The sequence below is a fragment of the Aspergillus mulundensis genome (assembly GCF_003369625.1).
Source record: "Aspergillus mulundensis strain DSM 5745 chromosome Unknown scaffold_0, whole genome shotgun sequence".
NCBI classification, from domain to species: domain Eukaryota; kingdom Fungi; phylum Ascomycota; class Eurotiomycetes; order Eurotiales; family Aspergillaceae; genus Aspergillus; species Aspergillus mulundensis.
In genome coordinates, this window is record NW_020797888.1 from 129,917 (window position 1) to 152,183 (window position 22,267).

The following is a 22,267-nucleotide window of genomic DNA, read 5'->3' on the forward strand; positions in this document are numbered from 1 at the left end:
TGCGATGAGTCTGTGCTCTTGGGAAGAAGCCGACAAAATGCCGAGGAAGCAAGCTTTATAAAAGATCAGATAAGGAGCTACCCCAGGCCCACACGACTTGGAGAAGCAGATCCGATAATGATCAAATGATCAGACGATAAGTCCAGATAAGACGACGGTGAGACCGGGGCTTAAACGGTTAATCGCCGGTGTGCACGTTGGAGAAGCGAATGTGCTGATACCGCAGGCCGGTGCGTGGCGATAGCTCAAAAGGCCAGCTGGCCCGGATCGCTTCCGGTCGAGATAGTCAAGAGATAAGATCAGGTCCGATGGAGATGATAAGCTTGGGTTGGTAAAGATATAGATCTCGGGCACCGTTGCCTTGGACTCCATAGCATATTGCTTGCATTGAACCATCGCTGCTTCTGTGCTCTCTCCCACCACCAACCCAGCATCCACAACGCACCATCACAATGTCCACACAAAAACACGTCGTCTTCGACGTCGTAGGCACATGCGTCTCGTTCGACGCCTACTTTAACGCCATCGACCGCGTGCTAGGCGACCGACTGCGCGCCAACAACATCACGCCGCAATTCTTCGGGTACAGCTGGATGACAGCCGCAGAGCTAGAGTTCACCTTCCTGTCAATTTCCGAGCGTCACAAGCCATACAAGCACATCCTTGAAGCGGTCTTCTATCGCACGCTATATATGGCGGGAATCAAAGACCCCCGCGCGCTGGCTACCGAGGCTGAGCGGGATGAGTGCATTCAGGGCTACTGGAGTCTTCAGCTGCGACCTGGGATTAAAGAGTGCTTCGCGAAGCTTCGAGAACAAGGGTTCACGATCTGGTGTCTGACGACGGGCGATATCGCCCGGGTCAAGGGGTATTTTGAGCGCGGGGGCGTGGACATGCCAGCGGAGAATGTCATCAGTTGCGATAGCAAGGGAGTTGCGAAGCCAGCGTTAGGCGCATACCGACCCGTCTTCGACCAGTTTGCGACCGGCGATGAGAGATGGTTTGCCGCGGCGCACATGTGGGATGTCTCGACTGCAGTCAAGGTCGGATTTCGCGGAGCTTATTGTACGGTCTACGAGCAAGATCCGTGCCTGGAGATCTTCGATACCAAGATGGATGTTATCGCGGATAGTTTGGTGGAGATGGCCGAGGGGATCGTCAAGGCTTCGGCAGCATGATTTGTATATAAAGCACTAAATCAAATTATCCAGGGAACGGTGTCTCAGTCCCGCCTAGGCCAAGCTCATTATCGATTGCCAAACCGGCATCAAACCTGTAGCCCGGAATCGCTAGAAACTCTTGCAGAAACCGCAGCTCGGGATCCAGATGCAGGTCACCGTTATCAAAGGGCAGCGTGTCAAACGAGTGGGGAGAGTGTAGATCGGGCAAGTTCTCATTGTGGTCTACAGTCGATGAGAAGGGTCCAGTTTGCGTCCGCTGGGCGAGGGAAGAACCCCAGTGAGCACCAGATGGTGATAGCGTCCATTGGCCAGCTGGTAGCCCTGCACTACTTTCTGATAATGAGCTGCCGCCAGATTTCCACAGCGTCTCCCAATTTTTGAAGCCCTCATAGTCGGACGCGGGCCTGGTTTCCGAGGTTTCTCTGTTTTCGGTGCTGTTCGGGCAATTCAATCGTCCCAGCGCCCGCTCAAGCGACTCCAAGAGAGCGACTTCCGACCTCGCCGATTCCCCAGACGCCGCCATCTCGCGGACCATTTCCAAACCTTCACGCAACTCACGACGAAATTCGCTTGACTGGTCCTGTATCGATCGGGCGATAAGAACAAGCAACGATGCCCGACAGGAGCTGTACTCTATGTACGAGGCGCGAGCGAGGCCCGGTCCGTGGTTGCGTAGGACGCCGCATAACCTCAACGCTTCCTTGGCAGATTCGATGCAGGAATCGACGAGTTGCTGGCGATAGCTTGCCTGCTTGTTGGCTTTAACGGCGCCGGTATCTTCCGGATGACCACCACTGTTGCTGTTTTCCGGAGACGTCGGCGCCGAACGTGAAGAGATCCGATTGAGAAGGAGCGGTCTCCCAATGAACATGCTGACTAGACAATATTCCAGCCGGAGATGTATGCCCGCGCGGAAATTTGTATGCTGGGAGGGCAGGACGTTCTGCATTTCATCCGGCAGCATGTTCCACCAGGCATCGAGATCTGTTTTCCCAGTGACCAAGCGGGATAGGACAGCCGAGCGTTCGTGCTTCGGACGCGTTCGGAGAAGAAACCTGAAATATTGTCAGTCTTGGACAGACGGGTTGGTAAAGAGAAGACGTACATCTCCTGACAAAGATCCTCAAGACGCCGAGTGAGCTGGATAGATGCAGCCATGTAGGAGATAGTGGAAATCGGGCCATCAGAATGCAAATCTTCCCTAGGCGTAGGAAGAGGAGCATCCACGTCAAATCGATGAGTTGACAAAGGCCGACCGTGGAATATGGATATTTTTCTAGACTTTCATGAGGATCCATCGGCTACACCAGTCTAGTGACATACCTCTCAATCGTATACGCTGTCCACCAAACGCGATTTCTTGTTTCAATCATCGCGGCGCTCAACCCGGTACCGGTGTACTTTCGGTGCATACCGTTCTGCATTCCTAGTCGGTTGGTAAGAGTGATGTAGATATACCCAAGGCCAGAGGCGTCCAAAGGAAGTGCATAGATTGCAAAAAGCAGGCAAGCTTGGACACTTTCGAGAGAAGAAGCTTCAATGATTTCGGGAAGAAGTCGAATTGCTTGCTGGTAGAACATCGTCCCTAGTGCATCTTCTGAGAACTCCGTTGATTTTTGGCCAGGCGAATCGAGATAGGCATATTGGGTGGCGATGGCGAACACGGTGAGGATTACGCTCACCACTGAAGCGCCCTTGTTCCCGAATCTCCCCGGGTCGTTGTAGAGTGCATCCACTTTTTCCACAAGCCAATTCTTGTCGATAACATAGTAAGTTTCGGCATGTTTGAAGAACACCTTGATCAGAAAATCGGCAATGTGTCGAGGCGGGCAACACGATATAGCCGCGGCGATGCTATTCGTACCCGAATGCAGCTGTTCGGCACGCCAGTAATTGGAGACTTGAAGAGGGTCTTGAGCTTGCTACGATAGTTGTCAGCGTTGCGTCGGTACCAGCAGCATGAATCCTACCATTCGGTCCTCAATGTGTCGCTTGACGCGCATGGAGAAGTTCCAATACGAGAACTCGCCGGAGTAGTCTATCCGCAGTCAGTATTCGCCTGCCTTGATAGGCAAGGATCATTTACGGGTAGTCGTATCTTCCACCGGATCAATCGTGCAGACTTCTTCCTCTATGGGATCTTCATCGGGTGGCGCCAAAGTGCTGTTCTGCTCATATTCATCTAGCGCTCTCGACATCCGTCGCAGGCTATCGATATCGAGGTCAATCCCATCGAACTTGTGCTTCAGTATATTCTCCATATACATCACCCGTTCTAGGAGCTCTGGGACATTGGCATCCGGGGAAGATGGAGCGGTGGATTCGGTCCTGGATCGTTAGCTAGTTTCTGACTGCAAAGGGTGTCCAACTCACGGTAGCGGCCCAGGAGCACGATCATGATCAACCACCGATAACAGACGCTTGAACTCGCAAGTTCGATGAAGGTGCATGCATCTCGAACATGGAATGCCGCCCTCGCACCGTTCCTTTAGTCTTCGACATCGATCGCATCTGTATCGACTGTCAGTCGTGTTCGATTCCGGTCCATATTTCACTTACGCACGAGCGGTCCGCCGCCTATCCTCGCGCGTCCTTCGTCGCTTAACGGTGACAGGCTCACTCGTATCCATCATGAGGCCCAGCATGTAAGTCATGCAATGTCAAAGATAAAGAAGTTAGGATAGCCCCCGTTGTAAAAGCGGGGACCTTATCGAAGTTGGAGAAGCGCCATTCCCGATGCACTGTAGCGCAGAGCGGAGGCCATTAGGAGGCGTCGTCGAGGCGATGATAAGAGCTGGGATATCTTCAATTTGTCACTCATGCGATAAATCTTCATGAGTTGATTATGTACTGAAATGCCTGGTGCAATGTACAATACTCATCGGTTTGTCTTCGCTCATGCCGGCGTTTATGATGGGAGAGCTTGCCTGGCGGGATTCGCTGCATCAGCACCCACCATAGTAGACAACAGACAAACGAGCATAGCCGATGCAAATACCAGTCACAGGAGCAAATGGACTGTCCTAGGCCGTTTCAGCAGAAGAAGGTTTGAAGCAGGCCTCGATCTTGGACCACTGTTGCAGTTTGTTGAAGAAATCCGCTTCAACTTGCAGCCGGGCTCAGCGGGCTGGGCAAGAGCGATCCAATCGCTACAGTCACACGGGAAGCAGACAATAGCCGAGAGGTATCGATGAGGCTGTGGCTCAGTAATGCCTAATGGTCTGAGCCTCTTAAACGAACGATCTCCAACGGCCGATAAGATAAATGAACGGCCAAAGTGTGGGGAACTGGAGATGGGACCGGCCAGCAATACAATAAAACAGGCATGTCCGGACATAATTGTACTTTCAAGCACACCTCTCATCATGTCGTCTCATCAGGTCACATTTGCTGCCGCTCAGTTGGGTCCTAACCAACGAAGCGACTCACGCGAGAGCGTGCTGTCGCGCATGCTATCTCTGCTCGAACAGGCCGTTTCGCAAAGTCCTCCAGCCCAGGTCGTCGTCTTCCCCGAGTTAGCCTTTACGACCTTCTTCCCGCGACACTTCATTCCCGATGATGAAGAGCTGCAAAGCTACTTCGAGGCCGAATCGCCCGACTCGCAGGTCGATCAATCACCAAACGTGAAGCCGTTCTTCGACCACGTCAAGAAGCTGGGCGTGGATGTCTACGTGGGATACGCAGAGGCCTGGAATGGGGGAGAGAAAACAGAATACTACAACTCGGCCGTCTACTACTCCGGTCGGTCAGGCCAAGTGCTGGCCAAGTACCGCAAGGTCCACCTCCCCGGTGTGTTCGAGCCGTTCCCCGAGCCCGGCGCAACGCAGCAACTGGAGAAGCGATATTTCAAGAACGGAAACAGCTTCGAAGCATTCCGGGTCCCAGGGCTCGTGGGAGACGCGCTGAAGGCGACACCGGACGCGCCCGTCCAAACCGACGGTCGCGGAGACCCCATCTTCGGTATGCTCATCTGTAACGATCGCCGGTGGCCGGAGGGCTGGCGGGCATATGGCCTTCAAGGCGCAGAAGTGGTGCTATGTGGATACAACACGACGGCGTACGCGCCGCAACTGCTCGGGAGCGACCTGTACGAATCGAAGCCATTGAGCCGGGAGGAAGCCGAGAAGGAAGTCCTGTATCACAATCAACTCAGTCTGACGGCCAACAGCTATATGAACGCGTGTTTCAGCGTCAACGTTGCGAAAGCGGGCGAGGAGGACGGGCATCCGCTGATCGCGGGGACGTGTATTGTCGACCCCAAGGGATACGTCGTTGCAGAGGCTCGCACCAAGGGCGACGAGATAGTGGCTGCCACGTTGGATTTGAGGAAGTGTCGCGCAGGGAAGACGAAGACGTTTGATTTAGGACGACATCGACGACTGGACGCGTATGGATTGTTGTTGGAGAGAGCGGGCGTGGAAGAACCGCCTTTGTTGACGTGAATTTCACAAAAGCGGCGGGCGGAGATGATGCCAAGATCTGCCTTAGTAAGCAATGTCTCGTCACGTGAACAGCTGCAGCCAAGGGTCGCCAACAAAGTCAACAAACCAAAAGCCTGGCCAATACAAGATTCTTACTGTTTCAATATGATTCATGTACGTAGTAGTGTTGAGCTCTTGTGTGTTATGTAGCCTGCGCTGAAGCTGGGTACTTATGAAAACCGAGCACCTCAATTGGACAAGCAGAATATATATCTGCTCCGCATGGAGGAGGATTTCCACCGACCCCACTACATGTCAACAGATGCATGACTTTCATTGTGCAGCAATTGAACTCCTTCCGCTAGTAGGAAAACAAAAGTTTACTTAAAACGATCAGAGCACTATTCAATTTCCCCATGGGGAGGAGAGCAGCATCCTAAGCTCCAGAGTCTAGAGTGCTCCGGCGGAGTTGGAGTAGGAAGAGACTAAGATAAGGTGCACCGATACCGCCGACAGTCTCGCTTTTGGAGTCATCCTCTTTTCTGATCCCCAAGCGCTGCTGATGCGATACCATGGCTACTCCAAGTCCGATCCAGCCCACTTTCCAGGGCTATCTCAGCTCGTCTGCCAGATCGCCGCGCTCACGTCGCAATCGGCCCTGCGACTTCTGCCGCTACCGCAAGGTCGCCTGCAAGATAAGCGCGGTGGGCGTGCCCTGCGAGCTCTGTCTGGCTAAACAGCACGCTTGCACCTTTGATGAGGCCCCTCGGAAACGTCGGCGGCCTCGGATATCTGTATCTCCTGGACCGGTGGATAATATGGACACTGCTGGGGACGAATTTCCGGCTGCTGATGGGATCGTGGATGAACCGACCCAAGGCATCGCGCCAGAGATGAATCTTGACCACGACCTGCATGAGATCAGCGTTCTCGACTTCTCACCCTCCGCCGTCCTGCAAGGGATGCATTCCCCATCGGAGCAGCGGCTTATCGACCCCATCGGCTACACTCTACAGGACGGCCTTCACCGCAGTCCGACCTCTATACAAGCGGCAAATTCGGTGCCTACTCCGGCATCTGCGACCAGCCAGTCGCGTTCCTGTCAAGGGAAGAACGCGGTGGTGTCTCCTTCTTCTCCAGAGCCCGCGAGTGGTCGACCTCCCTCGCCTCTGATGCGCTTCGTCGGTTCTTCTGGGGACCTCGACACCTACCTTCTAGCGCATCGACATTACGACGAACAGAACTTTTCTGTTTCGCGACATACTCAAATCGTTTACCAGCGACTGCAGAACCTGGAGAGTTCTCTTGCGGAGTGCAAGCCTCCACCGCTACTGACCATGTGTCGGGACCCCTCGCTGCCGAGAGGCCACGAGATCACCGATATCAAGCTGGTTCAGGATGCGCGACAAGAGGTTCATCAACTGCTAAACCTCGATACGGCCAGACGACTGTCTGCACTCTTCGCCCGCTTCGTGCATCCATACTTACCGATCATCGAGAAAAGGACGCTAACTACAGATACCTCCCGCCTCTTTGACTCTCCAGCCTTGCTCGCTGCAATAGCTGCTACGGCCAGCCACTTTGTAGCTTACGACGATGTGTTATGCCTCAAATCGTCCAGTCCTCCATCTCCGGGACGACTCTACCAGCTGAGCTGGCGATTGGTGCAGGAGGATTTGGCGTCGCCGCGACTCTCGACGGTGCAGGTGTTGATACTGCTCCTCCATCGTCATTTGCCCGACGAACTCTCCTTCGAAGGGTCCATGGACTCGAATATTCGAGGATTACTCGTAGCGTCGACGTACAGCCTCGGCCTGAACCGTGACCCAAGTAACTGGGACACCCTTTCGCCAGACCAACGGAAGCTTCGAAGATGTCTCTGGTGGGTCGCGTGGGTGACCGAGAAGTGGATGGCTTTCAGCGACGGCATGCCCAGCCAGTATCACCGCGCCGATTACAACGTTGCACCGTTGGAGGAAGCTGATATAGCTGCACTCAACGATAACTCGACTCTCCCCTCGCCGTTCGTGTATCTGAATCAACTCACGTTCATCCTCGATGATGTGGTCCAGTCCTACTTTAGCCTTGCAGCCTCCGATCATACGTCGAGCTCGCTCTCCGTATCGCTGGAACTGGCCAAGAACCTTCGACTGCGTCTGAAAGCCTGGTTCGATGGCTTGCCAAATCGCTTACAACCCCATGACCGAAGAGCTACGACAGATCTAGATGATGTTGATGACCCTGAAGTCGGTGGAAACTTCTCGCTCAACCTGGCGTACATGACGACCCAACTGGCGATTTACCGGGCTTTGATCCGCCCCGTTTCTCTGGTCGCATTACAGTGTCATACATGGCACAATGCCCCAGTTTCAGTAGAGATTGACTTGGACGCGGCCGAGGCAGTTGTCGAAGGCGCCATTTCCAACTCGAAGTCTCTCATTTCCTCGCTCACCAAGCTTACCACCGCCGAGTGGGATTCGTTCTGGCCAGGATGTAAGACCTTTTGTACCTACCTTGATGCGTGGATTTGGCGATGAAGGGATTAGCGGTACTTACTGACTGGCATATAGGGTCACGGCATAATTTTGCTTCCATTTCGACATTGCTCTTACACCTCTATCTTCTCACCTCTCGCTTCCAGGCCTGGCCTCTGAACACTCCTACTTCCCCCACCAAGTCCGCCGCATTTTTTCTTTCCAGGCAATTCGAAAAGCTGCAAGGCCTAATGCCAAAGTGGCGGTGGCACCTGATCCTGGCTAGTCGCGGGGCTGGCGGTCGCAAGGGCTTAACTAACCTCGCGCTGCTGCGACTCGACGCCTTGATGAATGAATGGAAGGAGTCTCCGATGCCGACCTCTTGAAGGCGGTAGATGAACTACTCTAGATTAAGTCCTTGATCTTCTCATCCTCTCGCAACTGCCCAAAAGCTTCTGGCCGCGGCAGCTCGAACATAGTCGGACAAGAGCCATACATGATCCCTCCCGCCCTGAAAACCGGATGAAGTTTCGTAACATCTGCGGTTGCGCGATCCGGCCCGATTGCATCATTCCAAATGTGGAAGCGGATGACCTCGACAATCACCATGGTTGATGTCCGGACAGAAGGGTCGGCCTTGCTGTGAAAGTCCTGCACCGAGTGCAGCTTACATTCAACCGAGTACGGCGATTCGGCGACATGGGCCGGCTTGACCAGGTCACTGGGCTTCTGGGTGAGCCCCGACAGCGGCCACTCGGATATGTGGCGGGGAGAGTTGACGGAAGCAAAGTTGGCGGCCTCAACAACGGACTCGGTGGTCATTGAAATGCACATTTCCTTGGTCGCCAGCAGGTTGGTCAGGGTGTCATTGGCGGTTCTGCTGGTAAAGGAGATGGAGTACATTGGCGGCTTTGCAATCTGTTAGCCAGCATCAACAAAGCTGTCAAGAAGAGCTCACATCGACAGCAGCACACTGCCAGAATGAAAAGGGCGCCAGATTGGCTGTCTTCCCGTCAGGGGACACGGTACTGGCCAAGGCGATCGGGCGCGGGACGGTCGCCGAAGTCAAGAGCTTGTAGTTGAGCCATGGCTCCCTACCCTCCTCGTACGGATCGATCGTCACGAATTGATGCTTCTTCCATTCCTCGTTTGAGGCTCCGCCGCCTGCTTGCCAGTTCGGATTTGGCGTCTTGGTGAAGGTCAACTGCGTGTCGTGGTCAAATAAGGGGCGCGATCTCTCGACGGCGCCGAAGTCGGCGTGCGGGTTGCGCTTGATGGCGGCCTCGTTGCTTGGAGCTTCAACCGGTTCTTGTGGCATTTTTCTTGATCGAACAACCCCTGTCATTCGCTCCTCTAGTCTACATATAATAAAGAAGACCAATTGACGGCGACGCAACGGCGACGTAACGGCGAGCGGCAGTTGGCCGCCGATCACTGCCGACGCGTCTCGGCCGACCTCGGCTGGAAGATAAGGTCACCTGATCCACTCTCTTGCGATAAGATAAGGCCTTTGATGAGTCAGCACTGGGATCACCCCTGAATCCCGCCGTATCTCGTATTTTCGTCACACGATCAGACCCCGCCCCTCCTCGTGCTTGCGCCAATGCCTGCCCGACGCCCACATACAAAATCCCGCGCCGGGTGCCAGCGATGCAAGGAAAAGCACGTCAAGTGTGACGAGGTCCGCCCAACGTGTGGCGCGTGCGCGAGATACGGCGTCCCCTGCCTCCCCAAGCCCCTGAAAACACTCCGCCGGGCCAGGTCCGCCCTGCCGGAGAGTCACACATCCGTCGCAGCTTCGCCTGCTCCGTCGCTCGCCACCCCAAGAGAAAGATCCTCGCTCAGTCTATGGGAATTCCAACTTCTCCACCACTGGATTATCCATGTCACCGAGTCTTTCGACGTCAGCCCCGGCTTTCGCCGTGCCTGGGCGGACCGGGGCGTCCAATTGGCCATCGAGCATGATTTCTTTTTACACATGATCCTCATGCTCGCTGCTCTTCACCTGGGCCTGACCAAGTCGCCTTCCTTTACCGAAGCACATCGTGCCTTCATCCTAGGAGGTTGCTCCCAAGCGACCGCTCGTTTCCGGCAGGAAGCTGAAAACGTCAGCGACTCAAACTGTCACGTTGTCCATGCTTTCCCTTACCTCATGTCGATCTATGCCCTGGCTCTGCCGCAGTTCGATCGCGAGGAGAAAGGCGTAGACGCGGTCCTCGACGAGATGATCCATATACTTCTTGTGATCAAGGGCAACGCTCACGTCAAAGACACATGCAGCCCACAGACCCGAGCGCAAGTGGTCAGTGACTGGATGGACGAAAGATCTTTTCTTAATCAGTCCACCGACAGTCACTACGATATGGATCTGATGCGCGCGCTCTGGGATCTACGGCCTTGGATAGACTCGTCAAACGATCACCCGGACATCCGCGGCATCAATCTGCAGACTCTCCAGCTGTTCCTCAAAGCCCTCGAGGTCCACCTGAAGCCGAGTCTGAGGCCGCTTGCATGGCCGAATGCGATCCAGAGCAACTACATAGGCTTGCTCAGGCAGCGGAACCCGATGGCGATGGTGATCTTGGCTCATTACGCCGTCGTCCTTGGGTACTGCAGCTCGCAGTGGTGGTGCTCAAACTGGGGCGCGCGACTGGTGTCTGTGATTGCGGCGATGCTGCCGGAGAAATACCAACCGGCAATTGCCTTTCCATTGAAGGTGTTGAATGTGAGGAATGACCAATAGCATATCTGTATAGTAATAAACCGTTATTTTGGGGACAGAGTCGAATTAGTCGGGGGCATCGCCAAGACAGACACACCCGTATGCGTATAGGGCCATGGTCAGCATTTCGTCTCACCGCTATTCGTTCAAGCTCCGGTGACTCTGAAGCCGAGAGATACGATGATCCTCGCATCTGGCCTCTCAGAAAGCATGATTTCAAATCGCACACCACTGTTGTGGTGTTGATATTGTACTCCGCAGTGCGAATACGCATACGCTGTGGGCCGAGGCTGAGCCTCACGATGTACACGCCCAATGCGTCCACCAGAACTATTTAAAAGATGGATGAAAGTGACTTACAGAGAGAAGAGAACACGCAGCATTCGAACAGTCAAAATCATGAAATCCACATTCCTACTCGAAACCCTCCTCTTCACCCTCGCCGCCGCCGGCTCCTGCCCATACGGCCACGACGACCACAAATGGCAGAGACCCGGACCAGAAGACAGTACGCCTCCTCTCCCAATCTATTCAAAACTCTACTAAACAAACCATGTGCAGGCCGCTCTCCCTGTCCCGGCCTCAACGTGATGGCCAACCACGGGTATCTCCCAAGGTCCGGCAAAAACATCGACCTGGCCGCCGCGCGGTCCGCCATAAGCGGCGCCTTCAACTACGAGCCCACCACAATCGACTTCATGTTCCAAGCCGCACTAGACTTCAACCTCTCGACAACCGGCAACAGCAGCACAATCCACCTCTCCGACCTGCGCTGGCACGACACCATCGAATTCGACGGCAGCCTATCCCGCAACGACGCCTACTTCGGCGACAACCTGCACTTTAACCCAGAGATCTGGGACACCGTCGCGCAGGCCATGAACCTCTACGACGCCGGGCCGTGCGGGAACGAGACGCTGGTGAGCGTTGAAGTCGCGGCGAGGGCGCGCGCGATGAGAGTTAAGGAGGCGATGCGCGTGAATCCGGCGTTTAATAACAGCCAAGGTGCGATGATTGGGTCTCCTGGCACGACGGCGCTGTATCTTACGACGTTGTGGGATGATGAGCTGGAGGCGGTGCCGAAGAGTTGGGTTAGGGCTTTTTTTGGTGAGTCGGGTCCAGATTTATCCCATCTGGTGAAGGGTTAGGGCATTAAAAGAAGTCGGTGGGCTAACGGTGCTTGTAGAGGACGAGCGCATTCCGTATATTGAGGGGTATAGGCCGCCCAAAACGCCGAGGAACGCGACGGATATCTTTGAGATGAACGAGCGGGTTCTTGCTGTGGAAGTTTAGGGGTCTCGACTGCTTCAGGCACATTGAGAGTGGCATTGGTGGTTGGGTTTGTGATTGCATTGAGTTTAAGCATTGCAAGGTTGTTATTGATGTCGCCTCATTGAGCGGTTGGATGGCGTGACCACCATAGCACAGCGAGGCCAAAGACTCAAGAGTAAATACAAGCATAGACTTGAACGCGATAGCTGATCATGGCCAGACCATCAGGAACCAACAGCAGCGCAAGAAGACTGACATTTCTCGTAGGCCTTATTACACCGTAGAATACCATGGTAGCAGGGAACGCCTCTGCCCTTGGGACAGCGCCAAAGATAAAGCCAAAAAGTCCGAGTTCGTCACATTCAACGCATAGCGAATCTACCTGTTGTGTCGTCCCCTTTGCGTTTTCCATGAATTGCCGATTGAATCGATCCACCCGTTGCTCTAATATCAAAGCCCACCAAAAACTCAGTACGCCGCTCCGAAGACGCGATAAACAGATATACCAGCAATCCGCAACGGAGCGACTCTTCTTATCTCTCTTCATCGACATGATGATGGAAGAGGGAGGGGAAGAGGGAGGAGGGAAGAATGGAGAGCTGGGCGGGATGTATCAGACTTTGGTGCAATGAGATTACGATGATCATGAACGTCGATGGAGAGGAAAGAGAACTAGGAGATTCCTGGTGGAGGAATGGTCACTAATTCAACGGCAAACGCAATGGAAAGGACCAGCATAGATAGGTAGTAAAGTTGAGTGTGACTCGTGGAGCGGTAGACAAACGCCGTCAAACGGAGGCCCTTGCACCTCAGATCTCGTCGGTAAGGAACCAGAGGATGAAAGCTCTCAAAGCTTAGATTCGGTAGGACTAATGGAGAAGCTTAATTGCCATACAGATCTTTATGTGATAGTTTGCCAAAGATAGTTGGCTTTGGGTGATTTTGGTATTGTTTTCGTCTCGCCCTTTGATATGGACAGCTTGCTGGCAGGGCAAGGTCAGACAATTACATGATTCTTCCAAGGCAAAGTCCTGACGCGGGTTCAATGAGAAATAGCTTCATTCTGCAGTCACCAACATGGTCATCGGGCCGAAAGCACTTTCAATTCGATAGCCCTGAACATCCATGATTGACATAGCACCATAACAAGGTGCTCAAGCCGCAATCAAAGAGTCGGAGCCAATATAACAGCCGCGCAAGCCTTCTGACACGCTCCATACGATGCATTGCACCTGAGCACAGCAAGCGATGCGCCTGCGGCAGGGACAGCACCAAAGACAGCCCCTGCCGCCGCATAGCAGGCCATCACGAGCTCCGCGCACCCGGTCTGGCAGACACCGTAGGCTGCTGGGCCGGCGTCGACTCCGACTGCGGTGAGGATAAGGAGGAGGAGGGCGAGGGTGGTTTTGGGTGTTGAGCGCAGTTGCATAGCGATTTGATGCGTGTTTCGGGACCGGGGTTGTCTGTATGCCACCCTATCAGGTTTATACGTGTCTTGGAAGGCACAGGAAGAGGAGAGAAAATCACAATCAGTAAGGAGTAAACACATGGGGACTTACGGCTCTGGACGATGTAACGAAGACCGAGTTACGACGGGGTGTCAAGTATCAGGGCTGGTAGGTGAGAGAGAACAAGTAGATTGCTTTGGATGGTGATTGTCCGCGTTGGAAAGGGAAAGGGAGGTCATTCTTCCGTCAAAAGTACTGCAATCGTCATACTGTACAACCGGGGGGCAGGTCCGTGGTAGGCCTGGTGGCTCCATGGTAACCACGGTGGGACGACAGTCTTGGACATGGTTCCGGCCTGAGGAGCTAAACTCAAAGAGAGTCAAGTCGTAGGCGTTTTATAGGCGCTTTTACTTTAGTTAAAGAAGGTACATAACAGGTGCCCTGATGTCCATGCCCCCAAGTCAGGGAGCACAACGAGGAGAAGGGGAAACGTGGATTGGCGACAATAATCCCACCGTTGCGCCGTGGGGCTTTCTGCTAGGACGAGAGCTGTTAGTGACTATCATTCTCCTCGCTTCAATATAGAGAGGAATGGAGATGGCCTAGTTTGAGTAATCATGTATGAAGACTCAGCGAGGCGATTGAAGTGTCGGATATGATATGGTCAGAGGATGGCACGTACAAACTGCCAGCTAAAAGAACCGACGGCTCTATTATACACTGCCCAGGTACGTTGGGGAAGAACGAAAGCTTACGTGGAAGTTGAGCTCAGTTGGGATTCATTGATAGTATGGTAGTGACAGGTAGGCAAGGGAGATGAACTAAAGTTGAGACCATTCAACAGAAATTAGAAAAATAAAAGAAATAAGAAAAACAGGATAGCCCAGCTCATTTCTCCCAGTTCAGCAGCAGACGATCCTCACTCTTCCGGTACTGTACCAGCATAGCCACAACCATCGCAGGGTCAGTCGTCTCCGCAATGATCTTCGCGTTCTTCTCACGGATAAAGCCCTGGGCAACGCCATTGCGAATCCACAGCATCACCCCATCCCAGTACCCATTCACATTAAGCAGCACAACCCCAACCTGATGAATCCCCAGCTGATTCCAAGTCGTCATCTCCATAAGCTCCTCGATCGTCCCAAAGCCCCCAGCCAGCGAAACAAAGCCACTGCCAGGCCCACCCTCCATAACCTTGGTGGCCATAAGACGCTTGCGGGTATGCATGTCGGGCACGATGGTGGTCAGCCCGTACTCGGTGACGGGTTGCTCAAGCTCGGACGCAGACGAGACAACACGCTCCGCGGCTTTGGCGCCATTGAGTTCGCGAGCAGCGGCGTCAGCCTTGACCTGGACGAGGGCGCGGGGGATGATGCCGTGCACGGCGGTTGGTCCGGAGAGGGCCACGAGGGTTTTGGCGACCTCGCCCATGAGACCGGTGGTGCCGCCGCCGTAGACGAGGTGCACGTTGTTCTTGTGGAATTCGACGGCCAGGGCGTGGGCGGCTTCGAGGTGCGCGGCGTCTTTGCCGGGGGTTGCGCCGCAGCTGGATTGTTAGTTAGGGCTAGGTTGGACATTGGTAGGAGACTTACAAGACGCAGACGACGGCTGGCTTGGGTTCAGACATGGCTGCGATTTGAAGATCTTTTTGAGATTGCAGATTGTTTGGAGGAGTTTGAGAAGGTAGATGTGTTCGGATGGTTGGTGGTTGGAAAGAATTGGTCTCGTCCGGGAAATCAGGGGATGAAGTAGTTCGTTCCCAGAAGATCAGGAGCCAGCAGTGAATGTGGAAGGGTTACACTCCCAAACACATTCACGGCAGACAGCATTATAAGTCATCACCATTCAATGCTTTTGCTTATCAACATGGGGTCTGGAATCTTATCAAAAGCTAGAAAATGCAAACATCAAGACTTGAATTCATGACTTAACCGTACAATATTCACCTACCAAGAACCGTCTCATCCTGGCTCAGCCCAGCCCATCTCCAGCACGCCTCCCATAGCCTCCTTTGCACCTCAACATCACCAGCCACTTTGGCCGCTGTGTCCCTCTTCTGCCCAACAAAGTAACCGCGTTTGCCCTGGAAGCCCGGGTCCAGGCTGAGAGCGACAAGATCCCGGCCCGAGTCTTTGTTGGTGCGCAATGCTGTTGTCAGATGTTTCAGAACAGGCATCAGAAACTTGACGACGGCGAACAGACGCTGCACCGTTGCTTTCTGCTCACTCTGGGCTCTTGACTCGACGAGGCCACCGGGGTCTATGGCTGTTACTCTGATATTTGAGAGCTTCGGGTCCTATATGCATCTGTTAGAGGTTAAACCTTGGCAATTGAGTCGTACATACGCTTTGTAGCCTTCGGTTGAGGTCTTCCATGAAGATAACATTCGCCAGCTTAGCCGTCCCATACCGCTGAAACCCCCTATCATGAACGAGATGCGATGGATCAGGTTTCGGTTTAACAAGCTCCTCAATATCCTCCGGCACTTCAGGCCGTAGTGAGGTCAACGGATTCGGTCTCTCCGGATAATGCGCGTTCGACCCAAGCATCACAATGCGACCCGAGTCTGCATCCATACTCCCAAGCAACTTCAGAACAAGCAGGTAATGCGCCAAATGCCCAATCTGAAAGGTCGCCTCAAGTCCATCAGAGGTAAACCTCTGTCCGGAACCAAGCGACCACGTGAAGGCGTTACAGATGATCGCTGAGATGGGCGGCAGTTCCTTGGAGGAGATGCGGGCGGCGAGGGTATCGGCAAAGGAACGCACGGCTGCCAGACTGCCGAGATCGAGGCCTTCGACGTGGACATCTGCAGAGGGGTATTTGGATATGAGTTGTGCCAGTTTCGCGGTGTTGGGGTCTTTGTCTGGGGATGGGTTTCTGACTGTGGCGATGAGGGTGTGCTGGGGGTATAGTTCGAGGAAGGATTCGACGAAGCCGAGGGCTAGGGAGCCGTTGGCGCCTGTGATTAGGACTGTTCCGGGCATGGTGAGAGTGTTCTGTAGTCAATGCTGAACGTTTAGGCAGATACGGATCTGTAGGGCTTATATGCATGCCCAGTTGCTTAACTCCGACCACCGCTCCCAGCATTGGTAAGCATGACCCTAGCCTCTCTGTATTGGGCAGGCATAGGGCTTGGCCTGCCTAAGTCATCCATGGAAGCTGTATCTGATGACCAAGCTCACTCAGCGCAGGAGGTCATCTGCTTGAACGGAGCATAGCCCTATCCCCGACAATCCTTTCCCCTTCAGGAAGGCGGCGGGCTTGGCAACTATGTAGGCTGACTGGAAAGGGTTAGACCAAGATACCCCACCTGGCTGTGGCTGAAGCGGACTCTGGCTTTCTCTCGATCTGTCTCCTTCATCAATCTCTTCCTGCATGCCTTCACACACCACCATGCCCGCGCAAAAGCTACAGTTCATCCACAGCACATCGGCACCCCAAGCCGATCCGACCGCATCCCAGCGGCGACTCGCGCGGTCCCACGCCGCGCGCTCCACCCACGCCAAAGAGCGCCGGCTGCGGACAATGCAGTACCAGGCCCAGAAGGCCGAGAAGGCCCGTGAGGCAGCTAGGCGTGCTCCTGCTCCCGTGCATACAGCAGGATTCGAACACGGCCTGACACCCCAACCTAACCACATCCTCTCATACCACCGGCGAGACCCATTCGCCAGCTCGGTCAGGAGTCTGGGCCCGATGGAGCAGATGCTCTTCGACCACTGTGCGTCTCGCTCCGTCCATTCTTGGCTCCTAGTCAGACACTAACTGTGCTGTCAGACATCACCGTCGTCATCCCCCTAATGCGCTGCAACGCGTTGGACAGCCACTTCGCCCGCAACATGACGCTGGCCTGGATCCCGCTCGCGCTGTCAGAGGAGGGCCTGCTGAACATCCTCTTCCTCGCTTCGTCTCGCCATTTGAACGAATGCTACCGCCAGCGGCAGCAGGCGCCATTCCACCGCATGGCATTCCAGTATAAGCTGCATCTGCTACGGTCGCTGCGGGAGGCGATCGATGTGGAAACGCCGCGTTTTACAGATATGACAGTGCTGAAGGCTATAATGTTGGCGTATGACGAGGTAGGCAATTCAATAGTGGTGTTTATAGGACGGTACTGACAAAGACAGCTCTGGACGAATGATGAGACGATCATGAAGAGCCATGTTGAGGGGGCTGTGAAGATGGTGGCGCTTAAGGGAGGGATGCACACGCTGGGCTTGGATGGGTTTATCGAGCGTCTTCTGTTTAACCTGCTGGTCAAGGTGAATAGGGAGATGAGGCTTACCGTGACATCCGAGTTTGATCCGCGGTTGACGAGTGTCGAGATAAGGCGGGAGGGCTCAATTTGATACTACTAGGAAAGAGTGGCAGTTGACAAGGAACAATGTACGGTAGACACTACATAGCCTGCACATCCAAGGGCCGATAATGCTCCTCCAACAACCGCACCTCCTCGTCCGTCAGCTTTATCCCCAACGCCTCCGTCGCCGCCTCAATCCTCTCTACACTATTCAATCCCACTATCGGACACGCCCCCTTATGCAGAAGCCACGCCACAGCAACCGCACTCATAGAACACCCTTTAGCCCGTGCAATCTCCTCCACAACTCCAATAATCCTCCCATCCTGATCTCCCGCAAACCACCTCGCCGCCTTAACATCCTTCCTCGACCGCTCGGTCTGGACATCCGCCGGTCGGGCAAGCAATCCCCTGGCCAGCGGACTCCAAGGAATAAGCCCGATGCCCTCAACGTCGCAAAACGGATTCACATCCCTCTCCTCCTCACGGTACAACAGATTCCACAGATTCTGCATGCTCGTGAACCCAGTCCAGCGATTCAACTTGGCCGCGTAATGCAGCCGCGCAAGTTGCCAGCAGTGCATGCTCGACGCGCCGAGGTAGTGCACTTTGCCCATGGCAACAAGGTCGTGCAGGGCTCTCATGACCTCCTCCGGATTGCGGCGCACGGACTCATCGACGCGATGGAGCTGCAGGACATCGATATAGCTCGTCCCCAACCGCTCCAGGCTGGCGTGCACAGCAGCGAAAATGTGCTTCCGGCTGAGCCCCATCTGGTTCACGAGATCCCCGTCGTTGAGCGCCGGATTCGGGCGCGCATTGGGATCCTCCATGACGGGGTAGTAGAGCTTCGTCATGATGACGACGCGTTCCCGGGGGATGGAGTATTCACGCAGCGCCTTGCCGATGAGCACCTCGGACTGGCCGTTCGAGTAGGTGTTCGCTGTGTCCCAGGTGTTGATGCCGCAGTCGTACGCCTTCTTTAGTAAAGGCAGGGCTTTTTCTTCTGGGAGGACCCAGGGACTTCCTTCCCATGCGGGATTGCCGAATGTCATGCAGCCGAGGATGACTCTTGAGATCTTCAACGAGCTCTTTCCGAGGTATTGGTATTCCATCGAGGTCTGCGGCTTTGGATGCATTGCGTAGGCTGACAAGATCTCAATGTGCTAACTTCTGGACGTCGTTTCCGGAAAGACGAGGTAGAATGCTGGAGTACTTCCAGGTCGCTTGTTAGGTACCATCCATGAATAGTTACGGCGTGCTCGGAATTGGCCCGAGGCAATGGAGGTCTCTTCTCTAGAATAATGCATTGTTATCGCTACTGCTCACTCGGCGAAGCACCGAGCAGCGGATGCCTCAGTGGGAGAACGCGGGTTTCTCTCCGCTCCGACGGGCCATGAGGTACCGTATACCCTAAGATGGCGCTTTGCTCGCCGATACGGTCGCCTTCCGAAGGCCTTCTTGTGCTAACAGTATTATATATTATATATGGAATATCTCGATCTCTACCCTTGTCGCTTGGACTATATACTGGGGTTTCAGTCTGGAGCAATCTCCTGGCTATCTAGGCTTAGGGCTTCGCCCAGCAACACCATGTGTCCAGACACCTCACAAATCTCGACTACCTCAAGCTCTGGACACTCTTGTATTCCCAGACGATATTTGGGGAACACGATCAATTCCTATACATATCGGTTTGCTTTGCAAACTACCTAATGGCCCGCCAGACGGAGGTAGGTGAATTGCATCCATGCTATCGACGGCGGCATGTTCACGAAAAGTGATTCGACCAAGAACATTCCCCCGGCATAGACAGATTGACACTGGAAGTGACGAATATAAGGTTACCGATGAGTGGCTGGATCGTATCCGCATATTGTTTTGTAGGCGGTTGCGAATTCGCAATCCGCCATGCTTTGGGAAGACAGTATGCTGTTCACAGGTATCCCAGCTTAACAAAGCTCTGCCGATGAAGTGTCATCCACGAGAGTTCCTTGACTCTGCCCATGCGACGTGCACTCCAGGGGAGCTTGTCCATGCTACGTCACGAAGTTGGAAGTCAGGTCTGGAAAGCTGAATTCGCCAAAGTCCGTAAAGAGGAGGTCATCCAGGGGCTGCGTGTGTTGCTCTACACCTGGGACAGGCGGATAGTATAAAGCGTCTTGCTGATTTGGCATGGCTGATTGCACGTAGGATTCGCGACGGATGAGACCCGTAGCAGTGGCAGAGGGGACAGCGACTCCAATGCTGGAGGCACAGTCATGTAGCTTCCTGTTCAGACCAGGCGTCATTCGCCAAATAGGATGCTGAGGAATGCAATGGGTGCTACGGAATAAGTTTAAAGCCCCGTCGATGAGCTGGAAGTCATCCTGCACTTTGATGGCCAACTGTTCGTGGTAGTTCTGGCAGATCTCTAATAGTAGATGGCCCGCAAACGCGATCATGACGTGGAAGTAGTGAGGCATTCCTACGAGGCCCTCTTGAAGCTCACACTCACCCAAGATCATCTCAAAGATAGCGGCAGCAGTGTCATGGGCCATTGCAGCCGCTGTCAGCAAGTGCGGCGGGATTGGGCGGCCATGGAGGCCTTTGAAGACCTGATGACCGAGGTAGAGCTTGCCGAACTGGTAGTGTAGCTGGAGGCCCCGTTTGGGAAACTCTCCGATAAAGGCATTGGTTACGAAGAGGCCGGAGAACTTGGTATACCACTTGTCTAGCTGGCGTGAGTAGTTGAGGATCTGGCTGGCTAGGGCTGGCGGCAGGGGGGTCTGGTTGTCGGAGCCCAGGACGTCGCGCACCTGGCCCATGATGAGCAGCAGTGACACTTGCGATAAGATGCGGACATCGGACTCGGTCGTCTCTGCACGGTGCAGGTATGACTCCCATCCGACTGCAATGCCTTTGTCACTTCGCAGGAGCGAGTCGCGGTTGTGGAGGATGGAGAGATGCTGGTCGCAGACGAAAAGAAGATACCAAAGCCGGACGCGGTCGGTGGCCGAAGCCGGACTCTGCAATGATGGAGAAGGAACTGAATGGCCAGACACCGGCCTCATGCCTGTCTTGTCGTCAAACAGAGCGTCGAAGCTGCGATGCAGGCGGATGTCGGCCGCACGACGGATCGCGTCGCTGCACAAGATCCGCGAGGCATCCGCCAGCCAGAACGAACTGATGCACAACGCCCGGATGTACTCGACGTCTCGTTTCTCAAAGGTCGATTTGGCCACCAGCGACCGGAACTCGCGGTTGCAGGTCTCGTACACCGCGCGGTCTTGGGGATCATGCAGAGCAGAGACGGTGCAGATGGCCGCGAGGAGGATGGGGCTCGCCCGGAGCTGCTCGAGCCCTTGAAACTCCCCGCCAATGCCGTAGAGATAGTGGTCCAGCCGGGAGAAGTAGTGATGGACGAGGCGCTCGGCGACCGTGGCGGTGATGATGCCCTTGCTGATCAGATCCGACCTTGCGCCCGATCGGCTCGCTCGCGCGCTTGGAGGGGACTCGATGGAATGCGGACTGCGGATCTTCGTGATGTCGAGAAACGTGTCGATCGGGGCTTGAACGGCAGACGGCGATTCCGGGGGCGACACCTCACAGCCTTCTTCGTCTTCTTGTCGGCCTTCTCGCTCGGGTTCTGGAAGGGGACATGACGGGGAGCCATCGCGGTCGCTGCTTGTCGAGACCAGAGCTCTGGGGCCTTCGAGTCCGAGATGTTGGCAAAGGGTGTCGAGAGTGCGGTGGAGACGCGAAACATCGGTTTGAAGGAGCTGGACGTTTCTATCTGGTCAGCTTGTCCGGTCGCTCCTGCAGACGGATACTTACTTGGTGTCATCGATCAACGATTGCAGACTCCGATTCAGCACGCACGATAGGCCTCGTCGACGACATCGGACACAGGGAGGGCCATCCTCGGACATGTCGCAGCGGATCTATCGCCATCAGCTACCTCAGCGACCGTGGGATCCAACTTTCGTACCTTGTTCTTGCGGCAGGCTGCACAGGCAGTGATCTTGCGGGTAATCCCCGGAAGGACCTCGACCAGCCGATTCCCTTTCTGCCCTTGATCGGAGGACGATTCATTCTGCCCGTTCTCGATCGTATCTGCCTCCCTCTTTCGCTTGGGCATGGCTGCTGGCTGCTGGTGGATTCATGAGCGACCGTGATGGCGGAGACAGAGAAGCTGCCACCCCACGGGGAGATTTCCTGGAGGCCCATGGCCCCATTGCTGCATGACTCGGGGCGACAAATGTTTGTCTCCATCTTCTCCTCACTTGACGGCCAATGGCAGCTGATATAAAAGGCATGGCGGACTGTTCTCCGCCGATCGGGCATCCTCCGATGGGGCCCGGCGGGTTGACAGCTGACTATAGGGATGAGCATTAAGCTATTTATAAGGATGAGCGTCAGAAAGCAGAGATATGCCTGCATACTGCAATACAATGCTGTGAGTGTTGA

General features: G+C 54.6%; 12 protein-coding genes across 12 annotated transcripts; 6 read left to right on the forward strand and 6 right to left on the reverse strand.

Moving 5' to 3' along the window:
* Positions 1 to 452: 452 nt before the first annotated feature.
* Positions 453 to 1,178, forward strand: DSM5745_00017 (putative 2-haloalkanoic acid dehalogenase; the record flags this gene model as incomplete). The annotated part of the gene is made up of 1 exon (XM_026742033.1): positions 453 to 1,178. The coding sequence occupies one exon, from the start codon at positions 453 to 455 to the stop codon at positions 1,176 to 1,178; it is 726 nt and encodes a 241-aa protein (XP_026607878.1).
* A 25-nt stretch (positions 1,179 to 1,203) lies between these two features.
* DSM5745_00018 (transcription factor domain-containing protein) lies at positions 1,204 to 3,811 on the reverse strand (the record flags this gene model as incomplete). The annotated part of the gene is made up of 7 exons (XM_026742034.1): positions 1,204 to 2,236; positions 2,287 to 2,457; positions 2,505 to 3,103; positions 3,152 to 3,219; positions 3,268 to 3,509; positions 3,555 to 3,692; positions 3,741 to 3,811. The coding sequence occupies 7 exons, from the start codon at positions 3,809 to 3,811 to the stop codon at positions 1,204 to 1,206; spliced, it is 2,322 nt and encodes a 773-aa protein (XP_026607879.1).
* A 735-nt stretch (positions 3,812 to 4,546) lies between these two features.
* On the forward strand, positions 4,547 to 5,623 carry DSM5745_00019 (uncharacterized protein; the record flags this gene model as incomplete). The annotated part of the gene is made up of 1 exon (XM_026742035.1): positions 4,547 to 5,623. One exon carries the CDS (start codon positions 4,547 to 4,549, stop codon positions 5,621 to 5,623), a length of 1,077 nt encoding a protein of 358 aa, XP_026607880.1.
* A 551-nt stretch (positions 5,624 to 6,174) lies between these two features.
* Positions 6,175 to 8,139, forward strand: DSM5745_00020 (Zn(II)2Cys6 transcription factor; the record flags this gene model as incomplete). The annotated part of the gene is made up of 1 exon (XM_026742036.1): positions 6,175 to 8,139. The coding sequence occupies one exon, from the start codon at positions 6,175 to 6,177 to the stop codon at positions 8,137 to 8,139; it is 1,965 nt and encodes a 654-aa protein (XP_026607881.1).
* Positions 8,140 to 8,481: 342 nt separating this feature from the next.
* Positions 8,482 to 9,394, reverse strand: DSM5745_00021 (flavin reductase family protein; the record flags this gene model as incomplete). The annotated part of the gene is made up of 2 exons (XM_026742037.1): positions 8,482 to 8,985; positions 9,035 to 9,394. 2 exons carry the CDS (start codon positions 9,392 to 9,394, stop codon positions 8,482 to 8,484), a joined length of 864 nt encoding a protein of 287 aa, XP_026607882.1.
* Positions 9,395 to 9,679: 285 nt separating this feature from the next.
* DSM5745_00022 (Zn(II)2Cys6 transcription factor) lies at positions 9,680 to 10,812 on the forward strand (the record flags this gene model as incomplete). The annotated part of the gene is made up of 2 exons (XM_026742038.1): positions 9,680 to 10,378; positions 10,429 to 10,812. 2 exons carry the CDS (start codon positions 9,680 to 9,682, stop codon positions 10,810 to 10,812), a joined length of 1,083 nt encoding a protein of 360 aa, XP_026607883.1.
* Positions 10,813 to 11,197: 385 nt separating this feature from the next.
* Positions 11,198 to 12,091, forward strand: DSM5745_00023 (peroxidase family protein; the record flags this gene model as incomplete). The annotated part of the gene is made up of 3 exons (XM_026742039.1): positions 11,198 to 11,306; positions 11,360 to 11,905; positions 11,985 to 12,091. The coding sequence occupies 3 exons, from the start codon at positions 11,198 to 11,200 to the stop codon at positions 12,089 to 12,091; spliced, it is 762 nt and encodes a 253-aa protein (XP_026607884.1).
* A 2,315-nt stretch (positions 12,092 to 14,406) lies between these two features.
* Positions 14,407 to 15,145, reverse strand: DSM5745_00024 (LOG family protein; the record flags this gene model as incomplete). Its single annotated transcript, XM_026742040.1, has 2 exons — positions 14,407 to 15,064; positions 15,111 to 15,145. The coding sequence occupies 2 exons, from the start codon at positions 15,143 to 15,145 to the stop codon at positions 14,407 to 14,409; spliced, it is 693 nt and encodes a 230-aa protein (XP_026607885.1).
* Positions 15,146 to 15,460: 315 nt separating this feature from the next.
* On the reverse strand, positions 15,461 to 16,505 carry DSM5745_00025 (uncharacterized protein; the record flags this gene model as incomplete). The annotated part of the gene is made up of 2 exons (XM_026742041.1): positions 15,461 to 15,814; positions 15,864 to 16,505. 2 exons carry the CDS (start codon positions 16,503 to 16,505, stop codon positions 15,461 to 15,463), a joined length of 996 nt encoding a protein of 331 aa, XP_026607886.1.
* A 409-nt stretch (positions 16,506 to 16,914) lies between these two features.
* On the forward strand, positions 16,915 to 17,673 carry DSM5745_00026 (uncharacterized protein; the record flags this gene model as incomplete). The annotated part of the gene is made up of 3 exons (XM_026742042.1): positions 16,915 to 17,239; positions 17,296 to 17,597; positions 17,626 to 17,673. The coding sequence occupies 3 exons, from the start codon at positions 16,915 to 16,917 to the stop codon at positions 17,671 to 17,673; spliced, it is 675 nt and encodes a 224-aa protein (XP_026607887.1).
* A 243-nt stretch (positions 17,674 to 17,916) lies between these two features.
* On the reverse strand, positions 17,917 to 18,957 carry DSM5745_00027 (aldo/keto reductase; the record flags this gene model as incomplete). Its single annotated transcript, XM_026742043.1, has 1 exon — positions 17,917 to 18,957. The coding sequence occupies one exon, from the start codon at positions 18,955 to 18,957 to the stop codon at positions 17,917 to 17,919; it is 1,041 nt and encodes a 346-aa protein (XP_026607888.1).
* A 900-nt stretch (positions 18,958 to 19,857) lies between these two features.
* Positions 19,858 to 21,938, reverse strand: DSM5745_00028 (uncharacterized protein; the record flags this gene model as incomplete). Its single annotated transcript, XM_026742044.1, has 3 exons — positions 19,858 to 21,589; positions 21,635 to 21,741; positions 21,789 to 21,938. 3 exons carry the CDS (start codon positions 21,936 to 21,938, stop codon positions 19,858 to 19,860), a joined length of 1,989 nt encoding a protein of 662 aa, XP_026607889.1.
* Positions 21,939 to 22,267: the final 329 nt, after the last annotated feature.